We start from the raw sequence: 15,116 nt of genomic DNA on the forward strand, positions 1-15,116 counted from the left end.
AATGAAAAATAAGTTCAAAAGCTAAAAAATATAAAACATAAAAATATTGATAAAAATGTGTGTGGTGGCAGAGATCTATGTACTGAAAAGGGGAGATCACTGCGTAGAAGATTGGCTTATTGAAAAGATTGATAAATGAAACTTCGCCCGCACCCCCGCTAATTAATTAACATGTTTTCGCTCCGCGCCTCGCCGTTTTATTTCTTAAACTTCGCGCCGCGCCCCCGCCTTTTTAACCTGTTAATTCTCGATTTTTCCCTTGGCATGGTCGCGGGGCGAAAACATGAATTACATACATCAGCCACCATAAGATTAACATTAATTATTAACAATTTATCATGTATTTAAAATATGTTTCACAGTGCACATTTTTACTAATATGATTTGTGAATTTGTTTGGTTTCGACCCGGCTTTTAATTAGTTTTGTTTTAAGTTATATATAGGGACTAACAAGCCTAAGTTGGCACATCATTTTATGTCCCAGGTACAAGTAATAAAATCTTTCCAAAACCTAAAGGAAAACATTTTCATTAAGACAAGTGTAGGCAGTACCTATATATAAGAAATTACGCCGGTGCATTATGATAAGAGAAACAGTGACCTAGTGGTTACTTATTAAGGCGACTGCCTCTCAACCAATCATGGGTTCGACCATGATTCCTCATATGAATCAGTACTTGTTAGTTCCAGGAAGCCGACTGGAAAGTGATTAGTGTAAGTTGAAAGAACCACGTGCGGTGAGTTTGATTTCGCCAGGGACTTTTATGCTATCAGCTAGCTAGCTTATCATAGGCCAGTGACGGTGCCCGCAGTGTAGTTTCTGAAATAATTCACAGAGAAAAGGTTTGAAAGTCACTTTTTTAACACAAAAAGTGTCCGTGTGACTTATTCACCCATCCCCTGTCCCAATTAAATAAAAACAACCAAAATCAACAACAACAAGAAGAACAACCAACTCACTTATAAATAAGTATTTTCCAGTAACGACGACAGTTTAAACATTACTGCGTGGACTCATGCTGGTATCTTACTTATCTTACTTCAGTCATATTATAGTTAATGGAAGTTCAATAATAAATTCTGACTCCCGGGTGTTAATTTAGTAAGATGGTACAAATTTATTATAAAACAACACAATTATTGAAAATAAAACGCTAAATAAGTGTGTTTTCGCTCCGCCCGCCCTTTTATTTCTTAAATTTCGAGATTTTAGAATTACCTTTGTTTCTTTATGTCAAGTTATGACTTTCTTTTTCAACATTTTTTCCGATTGCATGCTATCTTATATCGGGCAACAATTTCTCCATAATAGATAATAGTTAATAGTTTTTAATTCAAATTTTCCCAAACGGAAATGAAATAAGCTGTTAAACTGCGACATTGTACTACATGTAGGCCTATATAAAGCATTACATTCACTTTTACGTAAAATTTACAGAGGTTGTAGTGAATGAGTTTTGCGGGATGACAAAATTTTGATAGAAAAAAAATGTTGGAAAAAAATATTTTATTTACAATAACCTTTAATTGTTTTCTTTTGGTGCAAATATTAGGAATTTCGAATAGATGTGTTTTAAAAGTTGATGGACTTATTAGTGAAACTCCACAACAACTTTGTGATTTTAAATCTCCAGATATACCCACGGTAAGTTGCTCAGAATTTAATTAATAAGTTACACATATAACAATTGAATTTGTTTTAAAAATTTAATTTCTAGACTTCAACGTCAATGTGCATGCAAAACATGTTTATCTTTATATGTATATTTCATTATCCAAACTCAAACGCTTGTTATATGAATTGTGACTCAAATGGAACGGAAATAACTAAAATAGGCTGAATAAAAACAATTTTGTAGCCTCTTTCCTTGAAAGTTCAGTTCTTCTGTATTATTATATAAGGAACGACGTATGGTTGTAGCACAAGTGAGGATCGAACCTACGGCTTTTGGTTGAGTGACAGGGCATTGACCCCTTACACACTGTACTACAAGTGAGACAGTGTAATTAAAAGTTTTGTAGCATATTTTTTGAAAACGAAACAGATGTGTGTATGTATATTTCATAAACAAAAAGAACTTCCCGGACAACCCCCGGTGGTTGAACGGACATGTATAACAAGATAATATTGAGATTTTCAATTCATTTCTGAGTATATTTCTTAATTACCCTTCGGCTAAAGTCGAAGGGACCAGGGACTTTGGATACTAACATACTTCGAAACTATTTAGCTAGCGTATATGGATGGAGGGTTATTGTGCCGTTTAAGGTACATACCCGCTCTTACTTTCAATAAAATACACAGAGTTGTCTGTGACCTTCGTCACTCAGTACGAAAGCAGTATGACATTCACTAAAATTAACCTACAATAACTAAAGACAATAAATTCAAGTCCCGGGGCATTTGATGCGACAGGTATCTAAATACAAATCTTATAAATTGAATCAGTATCGAATCAAACCGTTAAAATCATTCATAATTACCTTTAAAAAGATACCGAAGTTAAACGTTATCAGTTTAAATATAAGCACTAAAAATTAATTTTATGTAAAGTTATTACATAATATTACAGTGTTCCGTCAGTGTCCGCGCGTTTTCTCTGAGAACTATAAAAGCGCGAAGCATGACAGTACGATGGTAACAGTGCGACAGTATGTTGCCCTGTCACCATCGTATACTGTCGTGGTTTGTCATCGTACTATCGAACTGTCATCATCGTACTGTCGCGCTACGCCCTTGTACTGTCGTACTGTCACCATCGTATTATCATTTTTTGCGCTTTTCTTTGTCAAAGAAAACGCGCTGGCCCTAACAGAACACCGCATATTTTGGTTTAAATACGCCCATAAAAGTAAATTAGTCAAATTATAGATTAAAAATCATATTACTTTGAAGCGACATGTCCCCGATCTCGAGACCTTTTGGTTGTTTCATCATCATCATCGTCATCATCATCAGCGTCATCATCATCATCATCATCATCATATTCATCATCATCATCATCATCATCATCATCAACAACAACAATAACAACAACAACAACATCATCATCATCAACAATAATAATAACAACAACAAAAGCAACAGCAACAACAGCGGCAACAACAATACATCATCATCATCGTCATCATCATCATCATCATCATCATCATCATCATCAACAGCAACAACAGCAGCAGCAGCAACAACAACAACAACAACAACAACATCATCATCATCATTAAACAAGATTTTTAATTATTTTACCTTCTTCAGTCATCATTTAAAATTTTTAAATAAACTTTTGAATAAAATATTTTTATTAAATATAAGGCCATGGTGATATAGGCCAAGGAACGACCTAATGCTTCGGGAAAAAAAAACAGTTCGATAATCATTGAATCAATAGTAATGTGGTAAATATCCGTGTTACCATTGAAATGATTTTACATTCCAATTTCTTTTTAAAACGTAACTATGGGAAATGTTTTCTCTTAACCAACCAGGACCACGATAATATATACACTTGTTAAACGGCAGTAATACACTGTATATACTTAAAATGACAGCGAAAAAGGCTGGATTAACAATAACTTGTTACCTTTTTGTTTTTGGGTGCATTATAGGAATTTCGGATAGATATAGATCTATATTCATTAATGAAGATGACGATAAAATAACAGATTATCTATCTGTTTTTAATTCTACAGACATGCATGAGGTAAATTATTATAATGTATCAGCTTCTGCAGTATAAATAATTGCTTTTAAACTTATAATGCGTTTTATTCAACAGCGTGTCTATGTGTTACAGGGTAGGAAAAATTTGCAGCCTGACCGGGCCTCGGAATATCGTTTCGTGGCTGTACCGACTTATCTCTTTGGCTACTTACACCCTCTCCCCTAAATAGTGAACAGTTCTAAACCGTAACAAATACTTTCATGAAGCCCAACCCAAACGCCAGTACTGTTAACATTTCGGGAGAAAAATACAAAATATGTAAACGGCCGGCTAGCTCATTCGCTTGAGTTTCGGAACTTACGAAAGTCACGGATTCGAATCCAGGTCAGACTTCCAAGCCCTTGTAACATAATTATAAGGAAGCACGGTTACTTAGATCAACTGGACATTTGACATATTTCTATCACAAATTTTTGAAATTTATAGACAATGTCATTTTCCATAGACTAAATGCATGTAGTATGTAAAATTACTAAAAAAGAATATGCCAATGAATTTACATCTTATAGTAATGGGGAAGTTTGAACGTAAATATTGTAGATAATATTTCATATACAATAAAGATAAAGAATAAACGCTTTGAATTCCCTTTGAATTTTAAGTATCAATGTATCAGTTATTTATGTATTATAATACAGTGTCCATACCACGTGACATGTTATTATTTGCATCGGACAGAAAACCATTTTAGGTTTTACTTTCTGTCGTAACTTTATCATGGGATAAGTTAGAAACCGATTCAAAGAATTTTTCCTGGATTTTCTTTCCGAAAAGTGACACCTCGCAAATATGCGTTTCTTCAAACACGCGGATTCACTTTTGGTAAATAATACTGATTATTCCACTAACAATTTTATGTTAGTGTTATACATACTAGAATGAGAGGGTCCTATGAACCTTTGTGCGGACGTGATACTTCATATATCCGAACTATTCATAATGTTAAAAGCAAAGTCCGCACATTGTTCCCTGATTATCATAATGAACTAAGAAAAAACGTTTCATCTTCTAATGAGGTCATACCAGTCTATGTACATAACCTACATTCTGGTGTATCAGCGGCAAATATACGATGGAAGGAAGTTACGAAAGACGCATTGGTCATGTATCAACACATGGCAGTTTATTGACAAACCGACAAGAATAGATGTGTTACACGACAGACGCAGATATCATGTATTAACCCATCGACCCGGCTGTTCAAGTACGCGAAAGACCGAGTTACCATCTACCTTACATACACTTTGGTTCTTCACTGACTAATCCACGAAATAGGAAGTGTTATACAAAAATGACAAAGATATTCTGACGATAGTTTTCTTTTTGTTTTCTTTTTGATATTGTTACAGATTTCTGACACATAAAACAAACCTTCAAATGACAAATATCATCATAATAAAACAATGTGGTGATAAATGAAACTATAAACAAGTATGATCAAAGTTGACAAATGTATTGTGTTAAGACCAGACATTGATCTTTTCACTGATACACATTTGAAATGGTGATCGAAATATCGCAATCGGTTGCTTAATACAAATATTGCTATCGTATTCATGCATGCATGTTCTCCTCCCTTCTCCTAAAATTCAATTTATTGGAAGAATGGATATTTTTAACTTGTTCAAAAATCGGACTGTTTCTTTGACGGTATTAAGACTAAGGGGTTTTACACTTTTTTATTCATTTTCCAATAAGAATGTGAATAGAATAACAATTCATGTGACACAAAATGATTTGGATCATTTATAAATAAAAATACCCTTTTAAAAGATTTAAAGATCCTGTATGTTGTGATCATAATTAAGCATATAAAACAATTTTCAAACATCGAAGAATATGTTCTGCAAATATTTGTGCATATTATATGTAATCGCTAAACTATATGCATTCATTTCTTATTGTACAATTTTACTTGTTTAATAAACTTTATAGAAACTAAATTGTTTATCACCTCCCTTTATTTACATGAAATGTTAAATTCGGCAATAACTTTATAATAATGCATTTTGAAACCTACGAGGACCTTGATGATGTCTTGTATCGAGCATTTGTGTATACGATTTCCTAGTCGAACCGTAAATTATAGAACCATAATCTAATTTTAATCTGAAAAAGACTTCTATATAATTTCAATAAAGTAAAGGAATTTGACTCTTAGTCCGTACTAGACAAAACCTGCATTTTGATTTTTTTTACATTTGTAATAAAGGAGAGTTGTTGTGATTTTTTTTTATCAAATATATCTTCAAGAAATTTTGCTTCATCAGTAAAAGGAATTTTGGAACCGAATATGTTCCGGGCCATAATGATATTACCGTCACCCACATGAATGAACACATGGAGCTTTAAATTTGACTTTGAAAAATGTAAACCACTTTCTGTTGCCATTTTAATGAAGCAAACGATTGTTTGCATTCTTTTTGACCGATAGCTTATTGAGAAAATCGCCTACAAATAATAAGCAAACTACACAAGAATTAATAACTTTTGTTATATTGATAATATTCATGTGTAAAGTACCCTCAGGCACAATTGAGTGAAAGTGAGTATCAGAAAAGTTATATTGAACACCACTTTGTCCATCTAGTATAATACGCTTGGTTAATTTAACAATTTTACCCTTTTTCCAGATAGTTGATAGTAAAGCAGATAATGCATTTGCAAAATGGATTCAAATGGGTGCAGCAGATCCTATGCCAGTTGACACAGAAAATGAAAGTGATTCACATGATCCACGGCAAAATGCAGGCAAAAATGTATGAACTAAGATTTAATTATCGAATATTTGATCACAATATATGCATAAAAACAATTTACCGATACATGATTTTTTTATCGATCCCTATGTATTGTGTTGGGTTCCATTTCAAGAACAAAGCTAGAACAAAGGTAAAAAAATCGGCACATCTCTTTTCATAGACAACCCATCTTTCACTACGAAGGCTATGTCCATGTATCACTGTTCAAACATTTTTGATAATTTGTTTAGTCCATATAGTAGCGAAATTGAAGTCACACAACACAAAAGGAAAAAAAGCAAAAGAGCAAAAAAAAACAAAAAAAAAACAAAACAAAACAAAAAAAACATGACGGTAAAATTATACTACTAGTATATTATAAATGATTTGTACAATGGCTTCGAAGGCTTGTTTTTGAATTATCCTGGTAAAACATACATGTTTATCTTAAAATATTTTTGATTACTTCTTGAACTATTTGAGAAATCGATTATATTATATTAAGATTTAAGGTTCGATCGATCTTTTTTGTTTCAGTATGATGAAAGTTTGAACTATTTTGGTTTGCATGTTGAAGATGCCTGGAAAAAGGGTTACAACGGTAGTGGTATTACAATTGCTGTTACGGACATAGGAGTTTCTGCTGACATCGTTGACCTCAGAAAAAATCTGGTAAATCAAATGTTGCTTTTGATTGATAGTTTTCAGCCGTTCTCTAAAAATGTCATTAAGTTGTGTTTTCTATTGAGATTGTTTAGCTTAAAACCCTTTTTTATATTTTAAAATTCTTAGCCTCCATGTAACCAGTGCTGACCAAGTTCAGACAGTACATTCCTTCCGTCTTATCATATGACTTTTTGTCTTTCATTCAGTACTACGATCCCCCTTTAATGATGAATTGTTTTGTTCAGATCGAAAGGTGGCAACGTCCATTTAAAAAAAAATTTAGAATGGTAATGGTAAAGTCATTATTGTCGGTTTCTGAAACGTGAATAGTGAAAACTCAAGTAAGATGAATATTGCAAGATAGTTAAAAGTTTAAATTTCAAACTACATTTGCAGCTGAAAAAAGCACAGCATTTTGTTCCAATTTCACAATAGTTTTTATTCTTCGTTACAATAAAACCTTGTATCATTAAGGATATGGGTTTTCAAATTTTAACACAAATACGTTTTTTTAACAGAATATGGATTTGGCTTATAACTTCATAGACAAAACAACAGACGTGTCTCCAGAAGACATCGACAATAACTATAAGGCAGAGTCAATGCGTTATATTGAGTAAGTAAATCAAGATAGTCTTTAAACAAAGTTAAACTTCACTTTGTTTCCAGATGTTTATACTTCACAACAGCAGGTGTCAAGTGCTATGTGGCAGCTGTAAAAAATTGCCCCGTACTTCACTTCAGTGTTGTTATATTTTTTCTGGTTCTTCGGGATCATTGATGCTAACACTATTAAGTGTTGAGAATTGAGAACCGCTCAAGCCGGTGCTAGGGGACGTGAGGAATGTTGCACTTATTCATTATCCCTCATGTACAGACTCAATCAAACCGAATCTGCAATTATCGTGTAATTTTGTTGTGATTAATGCTTCCGAGGGATCACTTTATTTTCAAGATTTTTTTACTACTTCAGAATTATTATTCATTTGTGTGACCTAAATGTATGTCAGTACTTTCCAGTTATTTCCTGTCTTATATTCTCTCATTGATTTATCTTTCAAGTTGAGCATTTAGTACTTTAGATTAAATTCATCTGAAGTTGTGAAATGCATCTCTCAATACCATCTCTCACTTCAATCAAGTCTGCAATATTATCAATTATATTAAAACTTTCTATAATACTTTCATTTTCTGTAAGTAATAGAACTTGCTCATGCACGATAGTGGTTAGAAAGACCTTTCACATATTTCCAGTGATTTTTCAAAGTTTTCGTTTACACAGTTTTAGATGAAATAGCAATCATCAAACAAAATAAATGAGGTGATCATAATAATATATTAAATACAATTGTAGTGAAACTATATGTTGTAACAATCAGGTAAAAGTAATTTCGTTTGTTTGTTTGTTTATTTTAGTTGGGTTTTAATTCTGGCATCCAGTGATTCTGTAAGGGAAGATATTTCGTAGATAACCGGATATAATAAGAATTAATCTTTAAGATTATAAATTGGCGTCTATTTTTGAGTAAATAATGTAGATAGAATGCAATATAATTATATAATTTTACATCAGTGTTGCTTAGTTTAGATACAATTGATTCACGAGTAGGAATTTTCTCACAAGTACACCAGATAAAATGTTTCGGCGTAAAATATAAAAAATAAATATAAATTAACATGATGCGGTATTCATCATCTAACGTAGTTGAGCAATGGGCATATCATTATCATCATATATATTTTTGAAGAATCAAGTATTATAATGTGGTAAATTACCCGCCTTGAAATTTGACTACGAGTGATCTTATTATAAATGATTTGTAAGAAAGACTCGTTTTCTACTATTAACCTGTTTTCCATGCTTCCCTAGACCTTCATATTAAGGATTTGCTTCCTAAAATCTTTCCTATAATTTTTGTTTCAGTCACGGTAATAGATGCGCAAGTATAATAGCTGCTGAGAAAGGAAACGGATTGTGCAATGCTGGAATTGCCTTTGCTGGAAAAGTTGTTCGTAAGTAGAATATTGTTATAATCAATTTGTAATGTATAAACTATAAGACATTACGAGTTGGATATTCTTTATTTTTCTTGTTATATGGAACGAATGTTCTTTTAGTAAAATTCATTTTCGTTCTATTTGAAGTTAAAAATGCATATGTATGGATTAATTGGCAGTGTAATTTTCTAAAACGACCAAGAATCTCTGGGACAATGGGATTAACAAAATATGTAAAATTTTACATTTTATTGAAAATCAAACAATTCCGTATTATTGATTTTTTTTTCATGAGGGACAATGGCACTGAAACCGAAGTTTTACAGGTAAACAAATAAATTTTCTTAATACATGTACATTATTTTCAGCGTTAAAGATATTTTCATTGCTGCATCAATACAGAACATTTATCCTGCACACAACGGGCGACATCATGGGTGCTGCTTTATCCTACCATAACGAAGATATTCATATCTACTCAAATAGCTGGTCGCCACCCACAAAATTTGGACCACTTGATGATGCTATGAAAAACGCTATTTTTCATGGAGCAACAAGAGTGAGTACATTAAGTGGAATTATTTTAATAGTTACAAAGAAATATCATAATTATAACACATAAATGTGTGTAGTAAATTGAATGGTCTTTTTCGACAAACAATAATCTTCATTAGGATTAATTCAATAAAAACATTATTGTAAAATTACTTTCCGATGTATATTACAGGGAAGGAATGAGCTTGGGTCAATATATGTTTTTCCGGATGGTTCGGATGGAATTACTGGCAGTGGGCACGCAAACAGTATATATACCATTGCAGTCAATAGCGTAAATATCGGAGGTTCCTTGCCAAAGAATCCTGAAGTTAGCGCATGCGTGATAACATCTGGCCTCGGTGATGGGAACAGACTCACTACAAATAGTATGGTAGGTTTTAAAACATTGATAAGTTTTTATAATCATTCGATTTCGAAACTAAGTTGGCAAACTAAATCGAGTAATTTTGCTTTTCCGTTTTCTGCATAATGAAAGAAAAAGTGAAAAAAATACAAACTGAAAAGTTATAGTAAGTACATAAACTGAATTTTGGAAAGAAAATTTATATGCATTGAAAGTTCCTTTCCAATTTACTTATTTCAAACTGACACTATCTTAATCATGTTATAATGTTTCTTTTTTTTAGATGACATCATCATACAACAATGCATGTGTTGAATCATTCAAGGGCGTTTCGGCGGCTGTTGCTGAAGTGTCTGCTATCATAGCTCTAGTCTTACAAGCAAGGTATCGACAATTTTGTTATCTTATTTGTTTCGTAGACATCCACTAATATGAATAAACATGAGCTGGACAGTGGTTCGAATTGCATACTCTTGTCCTTGTATTTCGATGGTGAGAATGAACATCACATATATGCAATACGATTTAAATCATGAGTACATGTTTAACCTCTATATTTTAGATCTGATTTAACACTCCGGGATATTCAGCTCTTACTAGCGGAATCGTCTGACCGAGATGGGCTGGCGCAATCAAATTTCTTTAATAGGAATGCAGCCGGAAAGTACTGTAAGAATTATTTTTCATTGAAAAAATATCCTGTAATCAATCTCAGTATTGTTGCATGTGTCATATCCTTTGGAATAAATGATTCCAGTGCTAGTACTGTTTAATAGTGAATACCGAGAGGGTACGAGAAATGTTGCACCTTTTCTTATGTCGCGTGAACAAACTCTTACTATTATATTTATTACTACTGATAAATGTCCCCGAATCCCTAAATCACCCCTAGTAGTAGCTGAGGGATCTCCTTTAAAGGTTGAGACGTTTGAATTGCAGCCACTGAGTAACCTTTGCGTTATTGTTGAAGGCAACGAAATGGGTTTGAATGACTGGAGTATATGCGTTTCTTAGCTCCAGCAGGTGAGGTTGTTTTTACCCAAGGTGTTGTTTATCCCAAATAAACTCCTTATCCAGTTCAACAACCTTGTTGGTGATCTTAACCGTGTTGGTGCTTTGAAAAGAAAAAAAAACAAACAAATAAATTCAAAGTATTTCATTAATAATAAGACAATTAACAACAGTTATTCATCCCTAGGACTACTTGCTACATATTCGTTTCATGCGGTTTGTGCAGACAAAGATTAGACTGTACCTGATCTGCACTGTTCGCTTTTCAATCATTACATATTAATTTTTTTTCTCTCAAAATGATGTTTTGTCAAGAATGAAAGAAGGACAAATCCATTTAAGATATTGAGACAGGTAAGGATTACATGTGGAAACTTAATATTTTAAGTTCATGCTGTCTTGGGGTTTGGTTTACTGAATGCGGACAAAGCTGTTACAAAAGCAAACACGTGGCGTCATGTTGGAAAGCTATATAATCATTCCTTAGACTACGTGCAAGTTCACTCTGAGACATTCGAAAAGAGAGGACAATCGTAAGTCAACATTATCTGTAGCATTTAAGTAAAAGTTAAAAAAAACATTTATTTATTTTTGTTCTGATATACTATACAGAACAATCAATGCTGAGCAACACCCTGTGATAGAGAAACATTTTGGTTATTGCTCAGAGGTGTTGGTCTATCGAGGTCAAATTTATCGGGGAGTGTTACTTTTGGAGGATTTGAAAATGTTGTTGTTTAGAGTTTTTTGCGCTGCAGAGAGTCACATTGGTGATGCTGCGTTTATAACATATCATAATTAATTATATTTTCATCTGTTTTATGCTTTTTCCATTAGTGTGTATTTAGCATGTAAACTCTTTACTTCTATTCTGAACAAATAAGAATTTTCATTTCTTTCAAGCGTCCAGATGTTGACAAGAATAGAGTTCAGTATGGAAGCAGATCCATGTTGTCCCCACGTAAATACCATAGAGCAAGTAGTGTTACGTATAGGTCATGATGTCATTAATCAGGAGGGTGTTTGCGTTGAAATAGTTTCTCCAAGCATGACGACGTCTGTTATTTTAGATAATAAAGATAGAACAAATATTGACCAGGATACTGTACCAAGAGATTTGACCAGTGTCCACTTTTTGGGAGAATCACCTGTTGGAAACTGGACAGTAAGAATATACCTTGGTCAGAAAGAAGGTAACTTATACTTATAAACCCTTATAGAACGTTTTCAACTATTCAACTGTTTTGAACAAGAATATGAAAAAGGGAACGAACGCATAAAACCTTTTGAAATAATCTGTTATATTCATCCATCTTTATCAAATTGGGGGTGTTTTTATCGGCAAAGAAATATGTCGATGCCAATTGAGGACCATTGTATTTTCATACGAAGAAATAAATTAATGGGATGAATATGTATAATCAAGTATTCAGAAAACTTTTAACCATGTATATTTCTGTACCTTATTACAGCCATGAAGAATCTACGATCAACAACATCCTTAACTATATATGGAACTTTTAATGAGACTAAAGGAAACTACCCCATCATGTGCAAATCTATCGATGAAGGAAATTGTATGGAACAGAACAAGGCAACTAAAGATGTTGGTAACACAATGAAAACTGAATCAGGTGCGGCAACTCAGACACTGGTCAATGATCAACTTATTTACGTTTTAATGGGTTTTATAATAAAAATTTACGTCATGTTGTTTCAATTCCGTTAGAATGTAACTAAGATATTTAGATTACTTATACTTCTTCTAGTATCAATCAGATAGCTGTTTAGGGAGATGACAACTTGCAAAACTTTATATAATGACTTCATAATTAGGACGGATCGCTTTAAATGGTTTTCATATCTTTTTTCATTCTTTTGAAATAAGTTTGATATTTATGTTATATACTCTATGCATGAGATTAATACCATTAATGCCATTAATTTTCTCTTGTGAATTATTTCTTGCCTTTACAAATCTGTTTAACCATTTGGAATAATGTAACTTAATTCTCTTTGTATTTTTGATTATCTTTGTTTGATAAGTTATGTTGTCTTACCTCCATTTTTTGCTTCATATAAAAACAATTATGTGAAAATATGAGAGTGAAACTAAACCGTCTTGTCAATCAGCAGCTCTTAAAATACATGTAGATCAGATTGAGGATATATGTTTGGAACCTTTATTTGTGCTATAAATTTTTGAAATGCTTAACTGATAAAATAATATATATTCTTTATCCTTGCTCAAGTACCTATCAAGAGGAATTCAAAACCCTATAGTGCAGGCATTGTTAATAAATAGTGCCAGTAAAGGAAATTACAACTTGGTCTAGTCATTATACATGTTTTGAGTTTTTATTTATTTTATTGTTATTAATAATTTTATTTCTATTTTTTCTTATCATTTTATCTTATTATGACCAGAGGAATAGAATCTGTTTTGCAGTATCAAGACTGTATTTTTGTGTTACAGCTGCTACACAGTGTACATAAATTAATAACATGTTTTAGAAATTGAAATCTATATTCTTTATTAAGAATCAATGCATTAATTATGGCTGGTTAAACTTTATTTATTCGATTTTTTTTTAATTTTGTTACTTTCGAAAAAAGATTTTGAGCTATTTGCTACAGTCAGGTTGCCGTCTCATTTGTCGTCCAGAAGTTTTAACATTGGCTATATTTGGTTTATTTCATCATGGACCGTCTTCAAAGTTAGACACAACGACCTTTTTAACAAGACCTCAAGAAAACCAGACAGATCTTGACTCCCCTTTAAATAACCATAACCTTCAAGGTCAAATATTTGAATTTGTTTGATTATTTGCTATAGTTGGCTATATAGTTGGCTTTGATATTTGTAATTAAGTTGTCTTCATATTTGAATACAACTATGCTTTGGACAAGACCTTCGTGTAGAATAAACTGATTTTGACCTTCACTCATCAATGAATTTAACCTTGAAGGCCAATTTACTGAAGTTTGCTTGATGTTTGATATGATTGGCTATAACGTTAGTACCTTTGAATGGTTTGTCATGGAACTTTGGTTCCTGATTTTTGTCCTCATACTGAAGCACAAGAAGAACAATGTCTTCTAGGATATTTAACTCAAACTGACATTGACTAATAAATGGCCCTGAAATTGAAGGTCATATTATTGTAAATTTACAGATTTTCATTGACATTGACCTTTAAATGACCTTGACCGTCAATGTCAAATATCGAACTAAGCTTAGATTTGTTATCTATTTCCGGATTTAATTTATAGTTCTATATACTTGGACATAAGAACCATTATGACAACACCCGTATGTTGAATAATGACCGTGCCCTTTATGCAACCTTGACTGTCGATGTCAAAGTATTGAAATTGGATAAATTGGCAAACCATTAATTTATTTACAGATTTGATTTAAACCTTGACAAAAGAATACATATGACAAAGTCGATATGTTGAACTATTCTGATATCACTTTAATTGACATTTAGCGTCAAGGTCAAAATATTGAAATAATTTACTTAAAATACCATTACTTTATTATCTATTTATGGATTTGATTCATTCTTGGATAAAAGAACACTGATGACAAAATGACATGATGATTTATTCAAACGTGAACCTGACCTTTGAATGATCTTGACTACCAAGGTCAACTATGAAATTTGAGTTTTACTTGTACAAGATAATTATGTCTTTTAAGAGCATTGTTTACTACAATATTCTTCCTCAGATGTGTTTGACTATAGAAATAAGAAAAAGTCGAGTGTAGCTCTTGTTTATATACTTATCAATGTAAGGTACGTGTTCGAGTCTCCATTGAAATTGATGTATGAGAAATTATCCAATTTATATTACTTGATATGCTTTAAGTTTTGGATTGTTACTTGTTCTTGCTTCTTACATTCATCCTTCCTCTTTGGTGTCAAGTACAGCTTAATATTATTTTTTAGCATATATAAGTTAACATAATGGTTTGTTTTATACTTGATAATTTTATCAGTATTTTTTTAAGGCAACCAACCATATGGAAGACGCAATATGCCATGAATTAATTTTCAAATTATCTTTGA

The 15,116-nt window shown here is 32.4% G+C and overlaps 1 protein-coding gene and 1 long non-coding RNA gene across 2 annotated transcripts; both read left to right on the forward strand.

The window, feature by feature from the left end:
* Positions 1–1,473: 1,473 nt before the first annotated feature.
* LOC132755084 (neuroendocrine convertase 2-like) lies at positions 1,474–10,459 on the forward strand. The gene is made up of 8 exons (XM_060745881.1): positions 1,474–1,646; positions 6,357–6,482; positions 7,002–7,136; positions 7,649–7,746; positions 9,055–9,143; positions 9,497–9,687; positions 9,856–10,056; positions 10,313–10,459. The coding sequence occupies exons 1-8, from the start codon at positions 1,491–1,493 to the stop codon at positions 10,457–10,459; spliced, it is 1,143 nt and encodes a 380-aa protein (XP_060601864.1). The 5' UTR covers positions 1,474–1,490.
* Positions 10,460–10,589: 130 nt separating this feature from the next.
* Positions 10,590–12,227, forward strand: LOC132755096 (uncharacterized). The gene is made up of 3 exons (XR_009629163.1): positions 10,590–10,698; positions 11,429–11,573; positions 11,944–12,227. It is a non-coding gene; the product is annotated as an uncharacterized LOC132755096 (long non-coding RNA).
* The last annotated feature ends 2,889 nt before the right edge of the window (positions 12,228–15,116 follow it).

Source organism: Ruditapes philippinarum, unplaced genomic scaffold, assembly GCF_026571515.1.
Source record: "Ruditapes philippinarum isolate M1 unplaced genomic scaffold, ASM2657151v2 ctg268_1_1_1_1, whole genome shotgun sequence".
Lineage (NCBI taxonomy): Eukaryota > Metazoa > Mollusca > Bivalvia > Venerida > Veneridae > Ruditapes > Ruditapes philippinarum.